General features: G+C 39.9%; 1 protein-coding gene across 4 annotated transcripts in view; it reads right to left on the bottom strand.

The window, feature by feature from the left end:
* Nucleotides 1-21,823, bottom strand: part of eys (eyes shut homolog) — a 223,109-nt gene that overhangs the window by 20,763 nt on the left and 180,523 nt on the right. For all 4 annotated transcript variants that reach the window (XM_061790502.1, XM_061790504.1, XM_061790503.1 and 1 more), the window contains one exon: nt 11,449-11,672. In XM_061790502.1, coding sequence (XP_061646486.1) covers nt 11,449-11,672 — 224 coding nt within the window. The remainder of the gene's footprint in view (nt 1-11,448; nt 11,673-21,823) is intronic.

Genomic DNA, 21,823 nt, shown 5'->3' with positions numbered 1-21,823 from the left:
AGTGAAGAGCATCTCTGTCAGCCAGGAAATACTATACTGTTCAGAGATGATAAAATAAAATAAAAGAATTGATAAGTTTTGTTTTGCATGTTTATGACTAATTAAAAAATAATTTACACTTTACAATGGTACGGGGAGTCTTGGACCAGCAAAAGAAACAAATAAATGAAAAATTATTCTTTACTATTGCTTTAATACTGAATAGATAATGCTAAAACTGCACTAAAATACACCTTCTGGAATCGCCTAGTCATTGTTCTGACCTCAAACCGATTGAGATGTTGTGGCATGATTTCAAGAGAGCAATTCATACCTGAAATTCCATGAATATTGCTTGACTGAAACAGTTCTTGTGAAAAGGAATGGTCGAAAATTCCTCCTGACTGTTATGCAGGTATGATCTGAAACTACAGTAAACTGTATTTTTTTTTTTATAAGTTCGATGAACATCATATCACATTTTATACGGAAATTCATTAAGGGTTTACATACGTTTTCGTGCAACTGTACATTTGAAAACCAATGCGAACCACATTCATAAATAATTTGCCAGCTATACTATATATCCAAGAGACAGGAACAATAAGCTGGGAAAACATCTGAGTTTCGCAGATGTCTTCCATGGTAAATTATGTACTGAACACTTCTTTTCAAGTGCTTGTTGGTATGCAAACACTCATGTGCAGGAAGCCAGTGATGAGGTTCTGCTGCTTTGCCACTCATCTGGAAAAAGCAGTTACTCCACATTATCCTTAGTTAAAAATAAAACGGACCAACGTTTCCAGTGGATATTATTTATAGAGCTGCTTCAGTATGAAACATGTGCCTGTCATTATTGTAAACAGACACTTGGATACCAAGACAATTGAGAGCTCGGGCGAGAGGCAGTAGAATAAATCATTTCAACATCACCTCCCTCTTCACTCTGTGAATTTTAATACTAGCCAAGGAATAAAGTAGAACTTGAATTTATATGTGACATTCACCTGATGTACTCAGGCTCTTGTTTGAGCACACGGCTCCATGACATTTCCCTGACCTCGACCAGACAGTCTTGCCTTGCCCGGCCGGCAGTGACGAAGGGCGACGTGTGCTGAGCCTCTATCGGGGTTGTTTGAAACACACAGTCAAAGCAAAGCATCACTCACATGCAATTCCTTGAATGAAGGAGGAATAAAATACTTTCTCAAAGGATCAGACAATATTCTCTCTCTGGAACCTCTTTTTGTGCATATCTAGACAAAGGGTGTCCAACATTTTTCCACTTAGGGCTGTACAGAGAAAAATCAAAAGAAGCACGTGTCACTTTGACATTCTTCTGCTAATGTTTATCAAACACGCTGAAACCAATTCATCAGTGAAATTATGGCCAGTTTCATTTTCTTGAGCAAAAATACATAAAAAGAAAACTTGTTTGGCCATGTGGACAATATACGTCCTTTGCACTTGCATTGTTTAGCAACTACCATAACTACCTTATGATGGGGAGAGAAAAAAAAGAGAGCTGATGTACAACTGAGTGAGTGACTCACTGCATGCTGACCGCGCATGTTTCGATTTGAAAAAGATGGCGTCTATGCATAACGATTGCACTTATTTCATTTCCAGTGACATTTTCCCTACAGGGGTTTGTGTTTGATTAAATTCACAGAACAATGACAATAGCCCATTCAATCGTACCTTATCATATAGTAGATACTGATAAGATTTGCAGTATATCTAACTGATTATGTGAAATCACCAGCCCTCCATATTTTCAAATGATGAATTAGACGTTCAATATATTCCCAAAAATAGAGTTAAGTTATCCTTCTGATCCATTTTATCTAGATTCAAGCTGATTTGCATGTGGTTGGTAGGGCTGGGCGATATGGCCTTAAAATAAAATCCAAGATTTTTTTCCTCCCAGAAGCCGATTTCTTGCCATCAGTAAAAAGTAAAAGGGAATGACAATAACATTACTCAAAACTTGGAGAAAAACACAAACACAAACATGCATACATTATAATAAAACGTTTAAAATGTTTGACAATTTAACATCAATAAATTAACAATAATATTCCCTACGACAGCTGCAAAGGGGAAAAAAATCTATGTGACCCCCAAAAAATGGAGTATTGATTGAATTGATTAATCACCCTGCCATAGCAGTCGGTATAAAATGTTTCAACCAATCAGTTTCCTTTGAGAAGATGGTGGCAGAAATACCATCTTTAGTTTACAGGCCACACTGAAAAGAAAAAAAGACACTGCGAGAAAAATTCAATAGAATCGCAAGAATAAAGTCATGACCACCATAGTAAAGTTGAAATATTACAGAAAAAAATAGTTTGAATGTTTGAAGTAATATTATGAGCATAGGCTTATACCGTGTATTGCTGGCGTCAGGTGGAATTCTCACATCCAAAACCATCATTTTCAGGAAACCATAAGCCATTTCCAATACTTTAGAGTGGTCAATATTTTTTTTTAAATAACAGACCCTTGTAGGGACTGATCAATAGTATAGATTTTTGAAAAAATATTGAAATTGACCTAACCAGGACATAGGATATTTTTGCCCGACACTGATGATACTGTTGTACTGTTTCACAAACAATGAACTTGTCAATGTTTTGGCTCATCATTGTCGTCATTGTCATCATCAACATCATCATCATCATCATCATCATTGTGGCTTTGTACAGTGGGTACGGAAAGTATTCAGACCCCCTTAAATTTTTCACTCTTTGTTATATTGCAGCCATTTGCTAAAATCATTTTTTCTCATTAATGTACACACCGCACCGTATATCGACCAAAAAAAAAACGGAATTGTTGAAATGTTTGCAGATTAATTAAAAAAGAAAAACTGAAATATCACACAGCCATAATTATTCAGACCCTTTGCTGTGACACTCATATATTTAACCCGGGTGCAGTCCGTTTCTTCTGATCATCCTTAAAATGGTTCAACACCTTTATTGGAGTCCAGCTGTGTTTGATTATACTGACTGGACTTGATTAGGAAAGCCACACACCTGTCTATATAAGACCTTACAGCTCACAGTGCATGTCAGAGCAAATGAGAATCATGAGATCAAAGGAACTGCCTGAAGAGCTCAGAGACAGAATTGTGAGATGGGAGAAAGTTCTACAAAATCAACTACAACTGCAGCCCTCCACCAGTCGGGGCTTTATGGCAGAGTGGCCCGACGGAAGCCTCTCCTCAGTGCAAGACACATGAGAGCCCGCATGGAGTTTGCTAAAAAACACCTGAAGGACTCCAAGATGGTGCGAAATAAGATTCTCTGGTCTGATGAGACCAAGATATACATTTTTGGCCTTAATTCTAAGTGGCATGTTTGGAGAAAACCAGGCACTGCTCATCACCTGTCCAATACAGTCCCAACAGTGAAGCATGGTGGTGGCAGCATCATGCTGTGGGGGTGCTTTTCAGCTGCAGGGACAGGATGACTGGTTGCAATCGAAGGAAAGATGAATGCGGCCAAGTACAAGGATATCCTGGACGAAAACCTTCTCCAGTGCTCAGGACCTCAGACTGGGCCGAAGGTTCACGTTAAAAAAGACAATGACCCTAAGCACACAGCTAAAGGATCTGCAAGGAGGCTCGGATGACATTAACCAATGAATATACTGTATGGCTGGTGTCTAAAGACAGATAGCATCTGCTATTCTTCGACTTTTCCATTTACATTTTGTGAATTTAACATTCACTCTGTCAAATTCAGACTTTACTCTTATCATATTATGACTTCATTCTTGTAATATACTGACTTTTATCTCGTCTTGGTTCACTAACGTCTATTTTTTCTTGAAAAAAAAATCCACTTTTTTTCTAAAAAAAAGGCATTTTATTCACGATTTTACAACTTTATTTTGTAACATTACAACTGCATTCTGGTAACATTAGGACTTTATTTGTGTGATACGGTGTAACCAGTGGCACGGTGGCCGACTGGTTAGAGCGTCAGCCTCACAGTTCTGAGGACCCGGGTTCAATCCCCGGCCCCGCCTGTGTGGAGTTTGCATGTTCTCCCCGTGCCTGCGTGGGTTTTCTCCGGGCACTCCGGTTTCCTCCCACATCCCAAAAACATGTTAATTGACAACTCTAAATTGCCCGTAGGTGTGATTGTGAGTGTGAATGGTTGTTTGTTTGTATGTGCCCTGCGATTGGCTGGCAACCAGTTCAGGGTGTACCCCGCCTCCTGCCCGATGACAGTTGGGATAGGCTCCAGCACGCCCGCGACCCTAGTGAGGAGAAGCGGCTCAGAAAATGGATGGATGGATGGACGGTGTAACCATCATTTTTTATATGAGAGTTTTACTCGTAATGTCATGATTATATCATGCAAAAGTAGGACTTTATTTTGTTATTCTTATGACTTTATTTAATGGGAAAATAAGACTTTACTCATACCACTATGACTCTCATCATTTTTTGAATGTATGGTTAAATAATGAAAAGTAATTATTTGGCATTTATTATGTCACTAATTTCTAAATATTATAGCGGGCCTATTTTCATTGTGCACATAAACTCAACAAAATGTTCACAATGCACAGCTTCAATGGCTCCAATAGTTCAGATATTTCATTATACCGACATGATCCAGCTGTGACAATGTAAAAATGCAACAACTGTGACACATACTTACCTTTCACTACACAGCTTTCATGATTGTCATTGACCCTTTGTAGACCAAATTTAAAACTATTGTCCAAAGACTACTGGCAACCATCAGCGACACACGTAAAATAGTTGCTTCAGTGGGAATACCATATTTTATGAAACCGAAGATAATACTAAAAACTTTGATTCGATTTTTAAACATTCCACCTTACTTATGTTATAAATGTCAAGGTGACACAAAAAACTATTTTCACTTGCCCAGAAAAATAGTTCATAAAGTCTGGAAAGCATAATATTTTCCCTGGAAATATTCTCAATGGACTTTAGTTGCATACAAGATGATAGCTTTGTTTCAAATTGTAAGTTAGGATAAATGTTTCTTGGTCCTAGAGTTATTTTATAACTACTTTGACTCAAGTACATGGAGCTTTGATTAGCATAACATTTTAGCACACTTATAATCAGGGAAATGAAGCAACCTGGAGCATAAATGGACAAGACAGGTATTATTGTTATTATTGCATATAATTATTCAGCATGAAATGGATTCTGTAACATGACTGTTTGGGGTCTACACATTGCAGTTGCAGTTTTTCATCCTAGCTGCATTCTTATCTCCGACCCGAAGTACGTGGAAGTTAGTGTAAGCAGCAGTAATATACATAATTTAGTGAATTCGTCTAACACATCAATGGGTAATTAAGGATACGCAGTAGCTTTTCAGCATTTTTTAGCAGAGAACAACTACAGAGCTAGTAGCACATGACTAAGCCACAGTGTGACATCAATTGCTTAATAATCTTATTTCGAGGGGCAGATTAGCTACTGACATTGAGTTTGAAGAGTATAAAACTGTAGCTCAGCTCTGTGGGAGATTGGCAAAATCAAAAGACAAGTACCTGTTACAAATCATTTACGTGGTTTTTGCAATAGGTGCTAATTGTTGAAAAAGGAACGTTGTGCTTTTAATGAGGGCTAGCTGGACTTTTGCTTGGGCAAGTTGCCAGGCAACAAGTGGAGAATTGTGTTGTAGGGAACCGTTTTCCCAATTGTAAATCATACATTGTTAGAGAGAAAACACAACTGCTGGATGCAGTGCTTTTGATGTTGCAACATGATAAAAATTCGAGGATACTGCACATATTTTAAAGGCTTGACATAACGTCCAACACATAACAGAAAGTGTGAAATTATCATCCATCCATTTTCTATACCACATGGCTTTATTAGGGTCACGTGTAACTGGAACCTATCCCAGCTGGACATTAGGTGGGATACACCCTGGACTGCACGCTGGTCAATCACATGGCACATACTCTACAGTATAGACCAGGGGTTGGCAACCTTAAATACTCAAAGAGCCATTTGGACAGTCTCCCACAGGAAAAAACAACAACATTTTGACATCTAAAGTGAGGATAACACTGCATCTTTTTGTTTTAACCTGTATGTATAAAGAACTATAGCGTATTGCATTGATGAAATCAGTAACATGGGACAGAACATGAAAATTTATTTCAGCAGGTAACAAAAACATTTTGATCTTTGAAAAAAGATGCCTGGTTGAATCTTACTATCAAATAAAATAGTCAATGTGCATAGATCATTGTCCACTTGAGTCTATGTGATTCCCAGGACAAACATACTGTATCTAGAAACAATGAGTCCCACCCCTGGAATAATGAGTCCCTGCAACTTATCATCACGGAGTACAGACAGAGTAATCCTCCGCTAGACGGTATGACGGTTGTTGCTTGGCGGTCCCGCTAGATTGCAGATTTTTATTTGTACAATTTCTACCATGTTTTTGTATTTTCCATTGCTCTTGCCCTCTGTCAATATATTGTTTCAGCCTCCCGTGATAGCCAATTTTTTAGGACGATATATTTCCCCCAAATCTATCACAATAAACGATAGTATCGTTGATGGGTTTTTTTATCCCACAGATATAATGATATTATAGACCATAATAATTCAAGTACATCCTTTTAAAGGACAATTAACTTTTAAGTATGGATAACATTGAACACTGGCATTGTAATGTAGAACAATAAAGAAAATATCCCAGATAAATAAAAAATATGCTATTGAGAAAAATGCCTGCCAAATTTGAATGAATAAAAAAAAACGCCATGTTTGTACTCGAAAGCATTTGGGCTTTGTTACAGTTTTTAAATCGGTTGCAGACCTCTGGTATAAGCAGGCAATAATTCACATGCACATTCACAAATATGAGAGAATAACTTCAATTTAAGGTGTTCAATTAAACCAACATGAATGTTTTGGGAAAGTAAGACGAATTCAACTCGGATCTCCTGACTGTGAGACGATCGTTCTAACTACTAATACACTGTGCTGCCGTGGAGAGATCATTTGGTTTTATATCCTGCTTGTCGGGCTCCAACTACAACAGTGAAGGCAGCAGCCACCTGCCCCTGCAAAAGGCTCGATGCACGCCCACACAACCGCACTAACGTCAACAGCAGGCCCCTCAGCAGGACACTTACTGACAGGAGACAGACAAACTGTACTCATTACATGCATTCTGATTTAAGACACCATCCAAAAGGTGCAATCTATAATATGTACATCCTATTTGAGGAGCAGAGACCGAGGATAGGAACTACTGTTCTAAAGCAATAAAGTTGGCTGTTGCGAGTTGCCATATAGCCAATGTACCATGAAAATGGTCCAGCCAAATTCTCACGTTGCTCTGACAGGTAATGGCAAATCTAACAACTAACTAGCTCCGTAAATACAGTGAATACATTATACTTTGCTTCCATAGAGTCGTTGATTGTAGATAAACAGTATTCATATTTAATCAGAATCAGAATCAGAATCATCTTTATTTGCCAAGTATGTCCAAAACACACAAGGAATTTGTCTCCGGTAGTTGGAGCCGCTCTAGTACAACAGACAGTCAATTTACAGAACACTTTGGAGACATAAAGACATTGACAAAAAACAATTGTGCAAAAAGATGCAGAGTCCTCTAGCACTTAGAGCAGTTCGAATGGCTAATATCGCAATAGTCCGGTGCAATGACCATTGTGAAAAGGGCACTGAGACTTCAAGGAGTGTATGCGGTTTAAAGTTATGAGTAGTGCGATAATCTGGGACAATGGTTGTGCAAATGTTACAGATACTCCTCAATCAGTGTGCAAATGGAGCAGATGCTACTCTGGCATGAGTGGCCAGTATATGCAAATAGTGCAGCACGGCGAGACAACTACAGTGAGTGCACGAGTAATACATAATTGGCCCCACAGAAATGTGACAACGAACTCAAGTCAAAAAATTGCCAGCTTGTTGTAATGGAATTATAAATTAGCTGTTTAAGAAGTTGATTGCAAAAGGGAAGAAGCTGTTGGAATGTCTACTAGTTCTAGTTTGCATTGATCGGTAGCGCCTACCTGAGGGAAGGAGCTGGAAGAGCTGGTGACCGGGGTGGGGAGGGTCCGAGAGGATTTTGCATGCCCTTGTCTTAGTTCTGGCAGCGTGCAAGTCCTCAAGGGTGGGTAGGGGGGTACCGACAATCCTTTCAGCAGTTTTGATTGTCCGTTGCAGACGGAGTTTGTCCTTTTTTGTAGCAGCACCAAACCAGACTGTGATGGAAGAACACAGTACTGATTCAATGACTGCTGTGTAGAACTGCCTCAACAGCTCCGGTGGCAGGCCGTGCTTTCTCAGAAGCCGCAGGAAGTACATCCTCTGCTGGGCCTTATTGAGGACGGAGTTGATGTTGGTCGCCCACTTCAGGTCCTGGGAGATTGTAATTCCCAGGAACTTGAAGGTCTCGACGGTTGACACAAGGCAGCTCATCTCTACAGTCTTGAGCGTGTTCAGCTCCAGGTTGTGTCGGCCGCACCACAGCTCCAGCCGCTCCGCTTCCTGTCGATATGCAGACTCGTCACCGTCCTTGATGAGGCCGATGACAGTGGTGTCATCTGCAAACTTCAGGAGTTTGACAGTCGGGTTCGCTGAGGTGCAGTCGTTCGTGTAGAGAGAGAAGAGCAGCGGAGAGAGGACACAACCTTGGGGCGCCCCAGTGCTGATGCTGCGTGTGGATGAGGTGGCCTCCCCCAGCCCGACCTGCTGTGTCCTGCCCGTCAGAAAGCTGTAAATCCACTGGCAGATGGCAGGTGAGACGCTGAGCTGGAGAAGCTTGGATGAAAGGAGTTCAGGGATGATGGTGTTGAACGCTGAGATGAACAGGATCCTCGCGTAGGTCCCTGCACTGTCGAGGTGTTCTAGGATGAAGTGCAGTCCCATGTTGACTGCATCATCCGCAGATCTGTTCGCTTGGTAGGCAAACTGCAGGGGGTCCAGCAGGGGACCTGTGACACTCTTGAGGTGGTCCAGCACAAGACGTTCAAAGGACTTCATGACCACAGATGTCAAAGCGACAGGCCTGTAGTCATTCAGACCCGAGATTGCAGGTTTCTTGGGGACTGGGATGATGGTGGAGCGTTTGAAACAGGATGGAACTTCGCACAGTTCCAGAGATCTGTTTAAGATCTGAGTGAAGACTGGAGCGAGCTGGTCCACGCAGACTTTGAGGCAGGATGGGGACACATGGTCCGGGCCTGCCGCTTTGTTAATCTTTTGTTGTTTGAAGATGCGTCTCACATCCTGTTCATGGATGGTTAACGCAGAGGTCAGAGGTGTGATTGTGGTCGCGGGTGCGGCCGGGTTGGTGTGTGGTGTGAAACTGTCCTTTTCAAATCTGCAGTAGAATGTATTCAAGTCGTTGGCTAGTGTGCTATTGTTCTCAGCTTGGGGGGATCGTCGCTTGTAATTAGTCAGCGATTGGAATGCATGCCAGACTGATTTAGAGTCGTTTGCGCTAAACTGTTTTTCCAACTTTGCTGTATAGATCCTCTTTGCAATGTTAATTTCTTTGGTCAGCTGGTTTCTAGCTCGATTATACAGGGCCCTGTCCCCGCTCCGATATGCATCCTCCTTAGCTTGGCGAAGCTGCTTAAGTTTAGCAGTGAACCACGGCTTATTGTTGTTGAATGTGCGAAATGATTTTGTTGGTACACAGACCTCTTCACAGAAACTGATATAGGATGTGACAGTGTCCGTATATTCATCCAGGCTGCCAGCTGAATTTTCAAAGACACTCCAGTCTGTGCAGTCTAAACAGCTTTGAAGTTCCATCTTGGCTTAATTTGTCCACTTTTTGACTGTTTTCACTGTAGGCTTCGCACATTTAAGTTCTTGCCTGTACGTCGGTACAGGCAAGAACATAAAATTAAAATTTGTACGTCGGTACAGGCAAGAACATAAAATTCAAATTAAAAGTACATAAAATTGACCTGGTGTCAAATGCACTGACGAGATTTATAAATGTCACACGTGAGACATCAGAAAGACTTTTGGCATTTCACATTGATGTTACTGAAAAGCCTGATATGCATACAGTAGATGCACACAACATAGTATGCTCCAGTTTGACAGTGATATGGAAAAAAACAACTGCTTGTGACACCACAATCCCCCGTCCTCCAATTTTGTCACAGCAGTGCAGCCAAAGGCGACTAAGAGAGAAGTATGAACTCTCAATGACCCCTGTATGGTGTGTATCGTACAAGATACACATGCATCACACTAATTGCGAGACGTCCTCTTTAACACATGACAAACCACTAGAACCACAACGCCGTCGCATCCCAATTAGTATTCTCTGAGCCTTTTCGGGTCTAAATAATCAGGGTGCCCGTTTTCATTTCCTGTTATACAAATGCAACTGATAATTAATAGTGTCATAACACAATGAACGAGTCATTTCAGACCAACATAGGTAACCTTTCACTCTTTCACCTTTTCTTATCTAGAATAGCTCATACACTATCATGGCTCACTCTCCTAAAACCCATATCCGTAACGGATATACTTTTATGACGAATCAGTCAAGTTCTTTTTAAGAACAGTGACTAAACAAAGTGTAATTTTCTTTTTTATGTTCAACAATAAATTATAAACTTATGCACACCAAAATGTATAATGTCTAAAGGGAATGGAGTACAATGTATTGTATGAATCATTTGGAAAACTCAAAATTGTAAACCTCAAATCGTATTACAGGAGATAACATTCGTTGTTTGTTTTTTATTCTCATAACATTTTCCTTTATTCTATCGTCATCCATCAATTTTCTATACCACTTATCCTGTTCAGGGTCACAGGGATTTGGAGCACAGCCCAGCTGACTTCAGGCGAAAAGGTGACAGACCTGGACACCCTGGACAAGTTGCGAGTCCATCACAGGAGATACTGTATATACAGTTGGGCCTGAGTTAGACTCCAAATAACTATACAATGTTTTCTTTATCATCATTACCTTTTTTTTGGTGTAGCGTCCATTTTGACATTGGCTATTGTTAGATATTGTCTCTCAGTGAATAATGAATTACAGGTAATTACACAAACCAAGCATGTTCAGCAGATGGATAAATATGAACTTAATGAAATATTATCCAAATAAGGATGGTTTGGCCTCGGCAGAGGTCTGCGCTCTATTGAGTGCAATTCCCCTTTGTTTGTTATTCAATAGAAAGATTAAATAAATTAAACACACAAACCTTTGAGAAGGAGCATGTGCCAACAAAGCTATACAGAACATTTTGAAGCAAATATGGATAAAATGTCTTTTTTCTTCTTCTTAACATTTGTGTTACCATTGCAGGTAATATATGCAGGTGTATACAAAATGGAATGGATGAAGGTGTACAATTTGGACTTAAGTTTAATTTGGTATTTATTACAAAGCAGCATTCACTTGCAAAGATAATGGACTAAATAAGTACCTGACACAGGTTCCTCCATTCCGACACGGAAGGTGCTGACAAACAGGTGGCTCACAGTTCTTGATGTTCCTCCCTCTCACGGCCTCACCCACCAGCAAAATCTCCTTTGAGTTGACCTGAAGTTGCCGGATACAGCCAATAAATCTTCTTGCTACTTTTGCAAGCCCCTCATGCAATTCCCATTGGGAGGAAGCAACCCCAAGAAAAATAGGACCAAATGTTCCCTGCAAAATAAAAAAAAAAAGTAGTAAGCCAGTGATCATGAATATTGTTTATTAAATCACACTAAATCATCCAATATATATTGCCCCATTCATTTTGTAGCTTTGCTGCAACTGTAAAAATAAGATGGGGAAGAAAGATTACCACTGATAGAACAGGAGGGATACAATTACTGTGCATACAAATTCTGCAAGTTTTCTTTGATGTATAGGTAATTGGGAAGAATTGATTGAAACTAATGATATGAGATTGCAGTATGTCCACTAATTGTGAACAAATGGAGCTGCAGAAACGATCATAGTAAAAGATCACTTTCAATTATTTCCCATCATATTCATCCAGCTCACTGGTCTAACCCTCATTGCTACTGTAAATAGTCTTCTCTTCATTATTCTTTTATTCTCATTCATTGCCGAAAGATGCCTCCATCAAGAAGTATTGCTTTTTATGTTGTTGTAATAGTCTATTATGGTTACTAAATCATCCTTGTTAAGGAATGGGCACATTTTATATTTATATTGTTGGAACAGTGTATAAAACATGCGTGCGAACACTTCATTTATTAGACAAATTATGGATTTTAGATGGTGACAATTATTGTACTGAGAATTATAATTTTTATTCAGTTGGACTATTTGTGTTATGAACTTCTGGGAAGGAGTCTTTTGAGGATGCCACTTTTAATAGTTGGTCATTAGAATTCAATTACCATTATATTTTATGACTTCCCTTTAAGTTTGCATCTGTAAATTAACTTGACAAATCATCAGCTTTCCTATTCAGTGTGTTGAGTGTCGTCACTTGTCTCCAATACAAAGTGAATGGGGAGAGGCGTAGTCTGTAGCAGTGAACTATGTGTTTCGAAAGACAGCGACAAATGAGTCTTCTCGACGGATGTCGATAGTTCTAACGATCCACAATGATCCCAGTCTGAAGCTCAGAATTATGGATTTATGATAGTGGGTAATATGGGTCGAACAACTTCATATTTTTTGTAGGCGTCACTTAAGGTGATATAGTCGAGTCGATTTTGACTAATTGATGACGTCATTTATATTTTTTTCAGGCGTGAACACGCTGTGTATGCCTCCAAACACAAGGTGGCACACTCACTCCCCAGCTCTCCTGAGTTGCAAAAGCCCCACCCCCCAACTTGTTCATCCAATCACTTTCAGACACACGCTCATCCAATTACATCCAAATACCTTCATGTCCTTGCAAACACTCGGAACCTATAAAAATTTAACCCCAATTCACGTAACACAACTGCAGGGTCTCTGCTCGCTACAGTATATATTAATAGTGTACAATTTAAAAAAATACAGGAGGAGAGAATGCTTTGCAATGATGTTTTGCTGTAAACCTGTAGTTGTGTTGCGTTTTATAAGATCCAACTGTCTGTGAAACGCTGAAGGTGTCTGTGATTTATCTGTGATGAGTGAATCGGGGGTGGAGCCAGTGGAAGGAGGAATATGATTGCAAGCGTGTCTCTGCTGGAAAGAGGATGACAGTTGAGAGAAACGCTAATTGGATGTTTTCTTTGGCGACATTAACCATTCATGTTTTTCAATCAAGAGGTTACTGATCGACCACTTGAGTTTATTGTCTCTTTTCACTGTAACAGGAGGGTCTTTGGTAAATTTACTGACAGCTGGCGTGAGGATTTAAGCCTGCTTATCAGCTAGCATTAGCGGATGCCTTTTCAGATGGGCTTGCATTACACTTGTGCTTTTATTATATTTGAAGTTAGGCTTGCATATTTTGCAAGTGACCGTGCTACCGGTCTAATTTGTAGTAAGATATTACTACACGCATGAGGAACCACTGCTAGTTTTCTGCATGGATGCACCACCTGATTTCAACGAGGTGTCCGTGTTGCCAAAACACGTGAACGGCAATTAATTGACCTCATGCTATTACCGTCATTTCGGAGAAGTAAAGTAGACATGTCGACTGGCTGACCAGTTGGATCAACCCCTAATGGGTACATGTACTTTTAAAAGTGGACTACTATAGGGCCTGATTTACTAAGATCCCAGATAGCAGGTGCGAAATTGCGTGCTCACTCACTCTTATTGAAATTGGAAATGTTAGTGGAAGAGGCAAACGACATACAGTATTATTGAGTTCCTTCATGTGACTGGTTGAAAATAAGACCTTAGCTCAATAGGAGGCTCTGAAATTACAATTATGAATAAGGTTGCAATAACATATGTTTGTGGGATTTTGCATGCTGGTTTGCATCTGCCTTTCAGAGTCCCAAAAGGCACAAAATAAACTGTATGGCACATTTGGCAGACACAATCATGGGTGTGCCTGGTTAGATCAGCTTGTTTGCGTGAGCAATCAAATTTACGTTTGTGCATGTGCAAACCTGAGTGAAATTAGGCCCTAAAAGTAAAAAAATGTCATTTAATTAGTTAATTTATTTTTTGCTAAAGTATCTGCTCTTGTCCAATCAGGTTTGACAGATCATATGGAGCAATCTTGGTCTCTAAAAATGTTCCTCCCTGGAGGTCTGTGTCAATTTGTTCCATAGCACCCTTCTAACAAAAATATTAAAACCTTGTATTAGAGGGTCACACATTGAAAAACAGCTCATCCTCATTTTTTTCATCTATAAACATCAGGCTTTAGAACTTTGATGAATGAGATATTCTAATGTATCAACGTTTACAATTCTCTTTGCATCTTTGCTTCCTAACAGTTGAACAGCATGACACTAATGCGATCCTGTTTTTATCCGAAGCCACTCAAAAGGCTTCAGAGAAGCCTACACTTCTCTGTTTGAAGGGATTTAAAGTTGATTTCAACTGTTTCTGTTAATAAAAATGAATAACACACCCACACAACCTGATCCTTCTCTTCATTAAACAGAGGAATCATGATAAAGGCGATATAGAAAGGTAATTATGAAGTTTTTAATCCAAAATGAATTAAAAATAAGGGAATTTTTTTTTATATCAGCCACAAATGCTAATTTTCAGGGGCTTATACTAAATGTCAATCTCTAATGTCATGCATCATGAAAGTTGTTTTATTTGGCATTTCTGAGTTGTTATGGGTGCCAGGATGTCACAAACAATAAAAATAAATCTTACTGGCAGTCTTTGAGAATACGTCATTGCTATGGATTCTCTGTCTCAGCAAATGAAAAATTACTGACAATAAACATCTTTATAGACAAAAAGACGATTATGGGAGTTGATGCGTTACACTGAATGGGATGTTGCCAACCTGAACTGTGTGAACATGTCACGTGGGAGTTTTTATGACTGTGACATCCCTCCAAAATATCATTCATCACGACTTGATTGTGGTGTTTCTGGACCGGTGCAATGGAAGGCGGCAATAAGGCGCATAGCCAAATAATCTTTTGAAATGTTGGCTCAATGCCATCAGATGTCATCGACACAACAAATGCACCACTTGAAAGCTTATAAACCCAACAGAGTTTTGCAGGAGCATGCATACACTGTATATTGAATTCAGAAGATAAATCTATCCCCCCTGATAATTTCGGTGAAGCCAGCAACTGCATAAAAGCCATGTTTTGTCTAATTTAACTCATTGGGTGTGCCCATCTTGTGTAACATTAGTTTGAAAACTTGGGACAGCACATCCCCAAAACTGCTCCTTGGGGGGGGGGCAGGCAGCTCAAGACAATTGTCATAGTGTCTATCGTCATAGATGGCTGGCTCCAAGTCAACACTTATGGCATTCAGAAGATCCAAAATTACATTGCTGAATAGATATGTCACAATATTTTTTTTTCTGGCATGACCCTGATGAGGATAAGCAGTAGAGAAAATCGATGGATGGCATTTCAAAAATGTTTACACAAATGAAAAATCAGTTCACCCCATTGCTTCCATTTTGCCCATACCTCGTCATCATGGTTTGTATACCTCTTTAGGACGCAGCATTTAAAGACTCAAAATCATCTCAGGGTTGATAAATCACAATCCATGTGCAAAATTAATCTATTTGCATATACTTCTCCCAGAAAGTGCAAAATATATATACTCTGTTGCACGAGCAATCAAGTTTGCACCCTTTTTTGCCTGTGGGAAACCTTTAGTAAAACAGTCCCTGAGAGTGCTTTGGCCGCATGCATTTGGAAAGAGCGAGGGGGCGTGCTTTACGAATCACTAGAGCTGCATTCTTAGAAGAAACTTATACGCAGTAACATCACAGTTCGAGTGTGTTCATGCTGTTTATGAGATGAGTCCATCTGAAGCATGTACTGATGTAATATTCATGATGTTTTGAGTGGACTCAGAGTATTGCATACTGTCTTTTAAATGACAGCTATACTGCAGCCACTGGTCCTGGGAGGAGTTGCCTCCTGTTTTTTATGTGGGGTGGCTGGCATAGAAGTCGCTCCCTTCAGAGGTCATTCAACTGGTGGCAGAGCTGTATGATTTCGATCTTGAGACTTGACCGCATTTTCAAGTGGGCACCCCCTGCTTCACTGGTGTTTTGCCAACTAGCCCACAACACCACGTTGGGGTTTGAGAGCAGACTCACCATCCTGGAAGTGCCCACTTTACCCTTCGGGTCTTCCCCATTCAGCTCTGCCCCCCATCGCCTCTGTCAGCCTGGTTCTGCCACCGCTCGTTCGTCTTCAGTCAACAGCCGTCTGGATGCTGTCTCTGCCTGCTGTCATGTCATTCACCGGGTTCTTGCAGGTTGCCCCTCTAACACCAAGCATCCCCAGTGTTCTCTGGAGTTACTGTCAAGGGAAGCTCCTGCAAATGACCTCTACTCGTACAGTAGATTCAAGGCTCCAACGCCTCTGCGGGCTCCCGAAGATAAGGGACTTGTATTTCCCCATCTTTTGCCTAATCCTTTTCCTCCCAGAGTACCCTTAGCTCTATTAGGGCCACCTGCTTTGTTGTCTGGGTCCAGAGCATGGTCTGGTCATTGGCTGGAGGTCAACTTTCATTTCCAAGTCCTTTGTTGTACTGAGGACATCATATCTGCACATCTGTCCTTCTTGCCTGCCTTCTCCCCAAGCCCGAGACATTCAATGAAGCAAAGCAAAGCAAAGCAAAACAAATGTATTTATATACCGCATTTCATACAAGGTAACGCAATGTGCTTTACATGATTAAAAGCATTTAAAAACAAAGGGAAAAAACAGCTTATAAACATTGTAGTGACTCTGACCCAGTTGCCAGAACCTCCCCCCACCTTGATAAACTGAATTCTTCCAAGCGGCCCTGCTGTGAGACCGCCACAAGAAGATGCAGAGTGGACCCTAAACTAATTAACATCTACCCTAGAAATCTGAACTTCCAAGCATCAAAGGCCACCAGATGTTGTCAGCGGACCATCTGTCTTTGAATAGGAACAATTGCTGGGACAAGTCCAACACACGATGTTCTATTTCCCTTTTTGTACGCCCATTTTCTTTCTTTCACCATTATTAGTGTTATTTTCTTTCTTTCGTTAGACCCCTTTTGTGTGTTTCACTCTAGATCCCTTGTAGATGTCATTAAATATTTTATAAAATTCCACTCTTGGCTGTGTTTTGTGTGGGTTGAGTTTAACAATGAACCTCTGTCTTCTAGGACAATAAACTGTAGCAACCTTCAGATTAGGAGACTGATAAAAAGGTTTCTCGTCACTTACCCTAAATTTTATACATATAAAAAGTGATGTGGTGCCCCTTTACGAGACAAATTAGTTTGGTTTTAACGATTAAAGCGTAAATCGGACTAACCCGGAAGTGAACGCAGGCGTTTACCTTCCTTTGTATCTTTTCCCAAATTAATTACATTTTCATTTCGACCAATATACGCGACATTTAAAACGAAGAGAAAAATAAAAAAATAAAAGTACAATTAAAACAGCTTACAGTGCAAGAAATATCATTTAAAAGTGGAAATGCTCTAAAAAGCATGAGAATAAAAGAATACTTTTTAGTCTGGATTTAAAAACATTCACACTTGGGGCTTACGTCACTTCGGTTGGCAACTTATTCCATTTGTGTGCAGCATAATAGCTAAATGCTGCTTCACCATGTTTGCTTTGGACTCTGTGCTTCACGATTTGACCTGAGTCGGTCGATCTCAGAGCCCCACTGGGTTTATATTCAATTAGCATTTCTTTCATGTATTCAGGATTTAAACCATTTAGTGATTTATACACCAGTAGCAGAACTTTAAAAATCTATTCTAAGGCTGACTGGGAGCCAGTGTAAAGACTTAAGAATTGGAGTAATATACTCTGACCTCTTTGTTCTGGTCAGAACCTGAGCTGCAGCTGTTTTTTCTTTTTTTTGGGAGTCCACTCAGAAGACCATTACAATAGTCCAGTCTACTTGAGATGAAAGCATGGATGATCTTCTCCTGGTCTGCTTGCCACATGCAAGTCGTCACTCTGGATATGTTCGTCAGATGGTAGAAGGCAGTTTTAGTAATTGATTTGATATGACTGTTGAAAGTCTGAATCTATCAGTACACCAAGGTTTCGGAAGACTCCAGATATTTACTAACAGCAATCGTCTTTATTTCCAAAAACAATTATCTCAGTTTTGTTGTGGTTTAATTGAAGAAAATGTTGGCTCATCCAGTAATTTATCTGTTTTAGACAGTGACACAACACCTCAATTGAACTGGAGTCATCTGGAGACACTGCTTGATATAACTGTGTGTCATCTGCATAGAGTTAGAGCATATAGAGCATACAATTCTGAAGAATTTGACCCAAGGGTAGCATATACAGGCTGAACAGGAGGGGTCCAAGAAGTGACACTTGACGGACCCCATAGGTCATTGCCATTCGATGAGATTGAACACTTCCAATGGTTACAAAATAACTCCTTTCCTCCAGGTAGGACCTGAACCCTTTAAGGACTTTTCCATTTAGTCCGACCCACGTTTCCAACCTGTTCAGCAGTATACTATTATCTACCGTATCAAAAGCTGCACTGAGATCCAACAGGACCAGAATTGACACCTTTCCCGAGTCGGTATTCAACCTGATTTAGCACTCTGATAAGTGCAGATTCTGTACTGTGATGAGTTCAAAAACCTGATTGAAATTTGTCAAAAAGTCCATTTAAGTTCAAGAAATTGCTGAGTTGATTAAAAATAACTTTCACAACAATCTTGGCTATGAAAGGGAGATTTGAGATGGGTTTATTGATTGCTAACATGGAAGCGTCCAGCGTTCTAGTTTTTAAAAGAGGCTTAATGGCAGCTACTTTAAGCGCTTTAGGAAACTCACCTGACTGAAGCGCGCAATTGATTATTTGCTGAAAATCAGCTAGCACAGACTTCACAATAGCTTTGAAAAAGTCAGATGATATTGAGTCAAGACAGTTCGTTGATAATTTCAGCTGCTGAATTGTTTTCGCTACAGTTTTGTGGTCAACTGTATCAAATTCTGACATGGTAATAGAGTTTTTCCTGAGTGGCTTCAGGTGTAGTATCATTTTATTGATTTGTGCTGATATTTATTTAACCTGATGAATTGTATTTTTTCACTAAAATAACAAGCAAATTCATTGCATTTATCTACTGTTAGGAGTTCTGGAGCTATCTGATTCAGGGGGGTTGTGAGCTTGTCAACCACAGCAAACAAGTATTGTTGAAGTTCTTACTGATGATTTCAGAAAAGTGTTGCTGTCTAGCCCTGACTAACTCTTGGTTAAAATTACAAAGACTTAGCCTGTAGAGGTCATGGTTGATTTAGAGTTTAATTTTAGGGTTACTTACGTTACTCACGTTCTGCTTTCCTACACTTTGATTTAGTGGTCTTTACCATCATTGTGCTCCTCCACGGTGTTCTAGGTCGCCTCAAGATTGTCTTAGTTTTAATAGGAGCCACAGCATTCATGACATTTGAGATTTTCCAGGTAAAATTATCCAAAAGTTCATCAACTGTTCAGGACTGCTAGGTGTCCCTGGTTCCTCTTATGTAGCACTGTATCCACACCATACAGTGCCTAAAGCACTTTACAAAGCCTCACATTCATCACATTCATTGATGATCTCGCAGAAGACTCTGTTGTGCTGATGTAGCCAAGGAATCCTGGTATTTTGAGGGTCCACATTTACTATACTGTATTATTTTCAACTGAACCACAAGCATCATGGTAGGCTTTTCAAAGATTAAATGGGTAAGAAAAAAGACAGTGTGGATATTCGAGAGTCAATTGGCATTAATAGCCCCATTCATTGACTGCACTCGTGGATTTTGTCGACACAGACTTTCCACGCTTCAGTTTGTAGTCACGAGAAAATGATTAAATATAGTAAGTATTGTATAGTAACTATTGGTGTAAAACGCGATATATATATATATATATATATATATATATATATATATATATACGGTAGTTGGATTCAATGTATTGGTATATTTGGGCGGCGGCAGTCAGCTGGATTGTACCCCCAAACATAATTAAGATCATGTGATAAAAAAAAAATGCATTCTTTATTGGCCGTTACAGCTGCAACATTGCAATGACGTTCAGCAAACATGAAAATTGGTTGCAGAACCCCGCACACTCCGCAATAGTTCAGTAGCATTTGGTTGGCTTGCTCGGTGAGCCGCAGGCCTTAGAATCTTTGCACCTTGTCTGTTCAGTGTAGCAATATATTGTATATATACTGTGTAATACCACCAAATAAGAACGGTGGATTTCTGAATGCGCATATAGTGTAAAATGTTAAAACACAGTATTGACTCTACATTATGTGATAATTTACCTTTAATGTAACATGGAAATGCTATTAACACACACAGACACAATCCTCAAATTAGAAAACCATAAATCACATTGAGGGCGGTACAGCATATTGAGCCTACGGGAAGGTTGAGCTCCTTTATGTGCCTTTGAAAATGGAAAAGAAAATGATTCATCCAAAATTAAATGTGAGTGGTGTTAATCAAACTAATGAGCCTGACCAGCAAGATGAGTAGGTAAAAATCTGCCTGGTGCTTCTTTCATTGCTTGTCAGAAAATGTGTCACAGCCATACACTCTTACATAGAAGGATGTAGAAGGATGTCATAGAATGGCACAAGCTTTCTTGCTTTCATGATCCTTACCCCAGTAGTCATTTTGACACAGTGAAACAGTAAATATTTAATAAAGTTTTAAATATCAAGCAGAGTTCATTCCTTGTAGGTTTTGGAGAGGCAGGTTCATCAACAGTTTTTCATGAATAATAACCTAACTAACTTTAATTGATAACTCACAAATAATAACTTTAATTGTCTGTATTTTTTAGATACCAATGATTTTTTTTTATCATGCACAGTCATTGGAATGATTCAAATGCACATCTCATTGAATGCTGTAGAGCTAAAGTTTAACAACTGCATGTATGTGGCAACGAAAGTGTAGTAGAAGGCGAGGTCACATTTATTACTTGTTTTAACACTCAAGCCTTTCATAATTATTCGTTTATTGTGTCAGACAGATAAATGATGCTATACTATGGTAATTATAGCATTGTTTGCGTGACAAATCGAATGATGACGAATCATTGTGCACAGTACTGAATATTGATTTCACTGCTGCTTTTTAAGTGACTAAATCCTGAAAGTTCCTTTCATTACCTATCTGAGAAAAATACTTTTAAAATATTTTTCATTCATTTTATTTTCAAAGAAATATTTCAAAACAATGAATCAAAGCAAATATTTGAAACATAATTATGGCATTTGAGGACTAGAAGCTCTATAAATGCTCAAGAATGATTTGAAATGAAGTAATATTCATCACCCCTCCTGGAGCCTTCACCTTATTGTGGTGAAGGGGTTTGTGATCCTAGGAGCTATCTGGGGCTTCACGCCCGTGGGAGGCTGGCAGGCCCAAACGTATTGTGAGAGTCTGCTGGGAATGTCTGGCAGAAGGAGTTTCAACTCCCACCCCTGACAGAACTTTGCTCATGTTCCGGGAGAGGCGGGGGACATTGAGTCCAAGTGGACCATGTTCCGCGTCTTCATTGCTGAGACCTTAACTGTGGCTGTAAGGTCATTGGTGCCATTCGTGGCGGCAATCCCTGAACCCGTTGGTGGACACCAACGGTGATGGATGCCGTCAAACTGAAGAAGGAGTCCTATCAGGCCTTTTTGGCCTGTGGGACTCTTGAGGCAGCTGATGGGAACGGGCTGGCCAAGCGGAATGTAGC

The sequence above is a fragment of the Phyllopteryx taeniolatus genome, chromosome 11, assembly GCF_024500385.1.
Source record: "Phyllopteryx taeniolatus isolate TA_2022b chromosome 11, UOR_Ptae_1.2, whole genome shotgun sequence".
NCBI lineage: Eukaryota > Metazoa > Chordata > Actinopteri > Syngnathiformes > Syngnathidae > Phyllopteryx > Phyllopteryx taeniolatus.
Note: the sequence above shows the minus strand (reverse complement) of the source record. Positions and strands in the feature narration are given on the sequence as shown.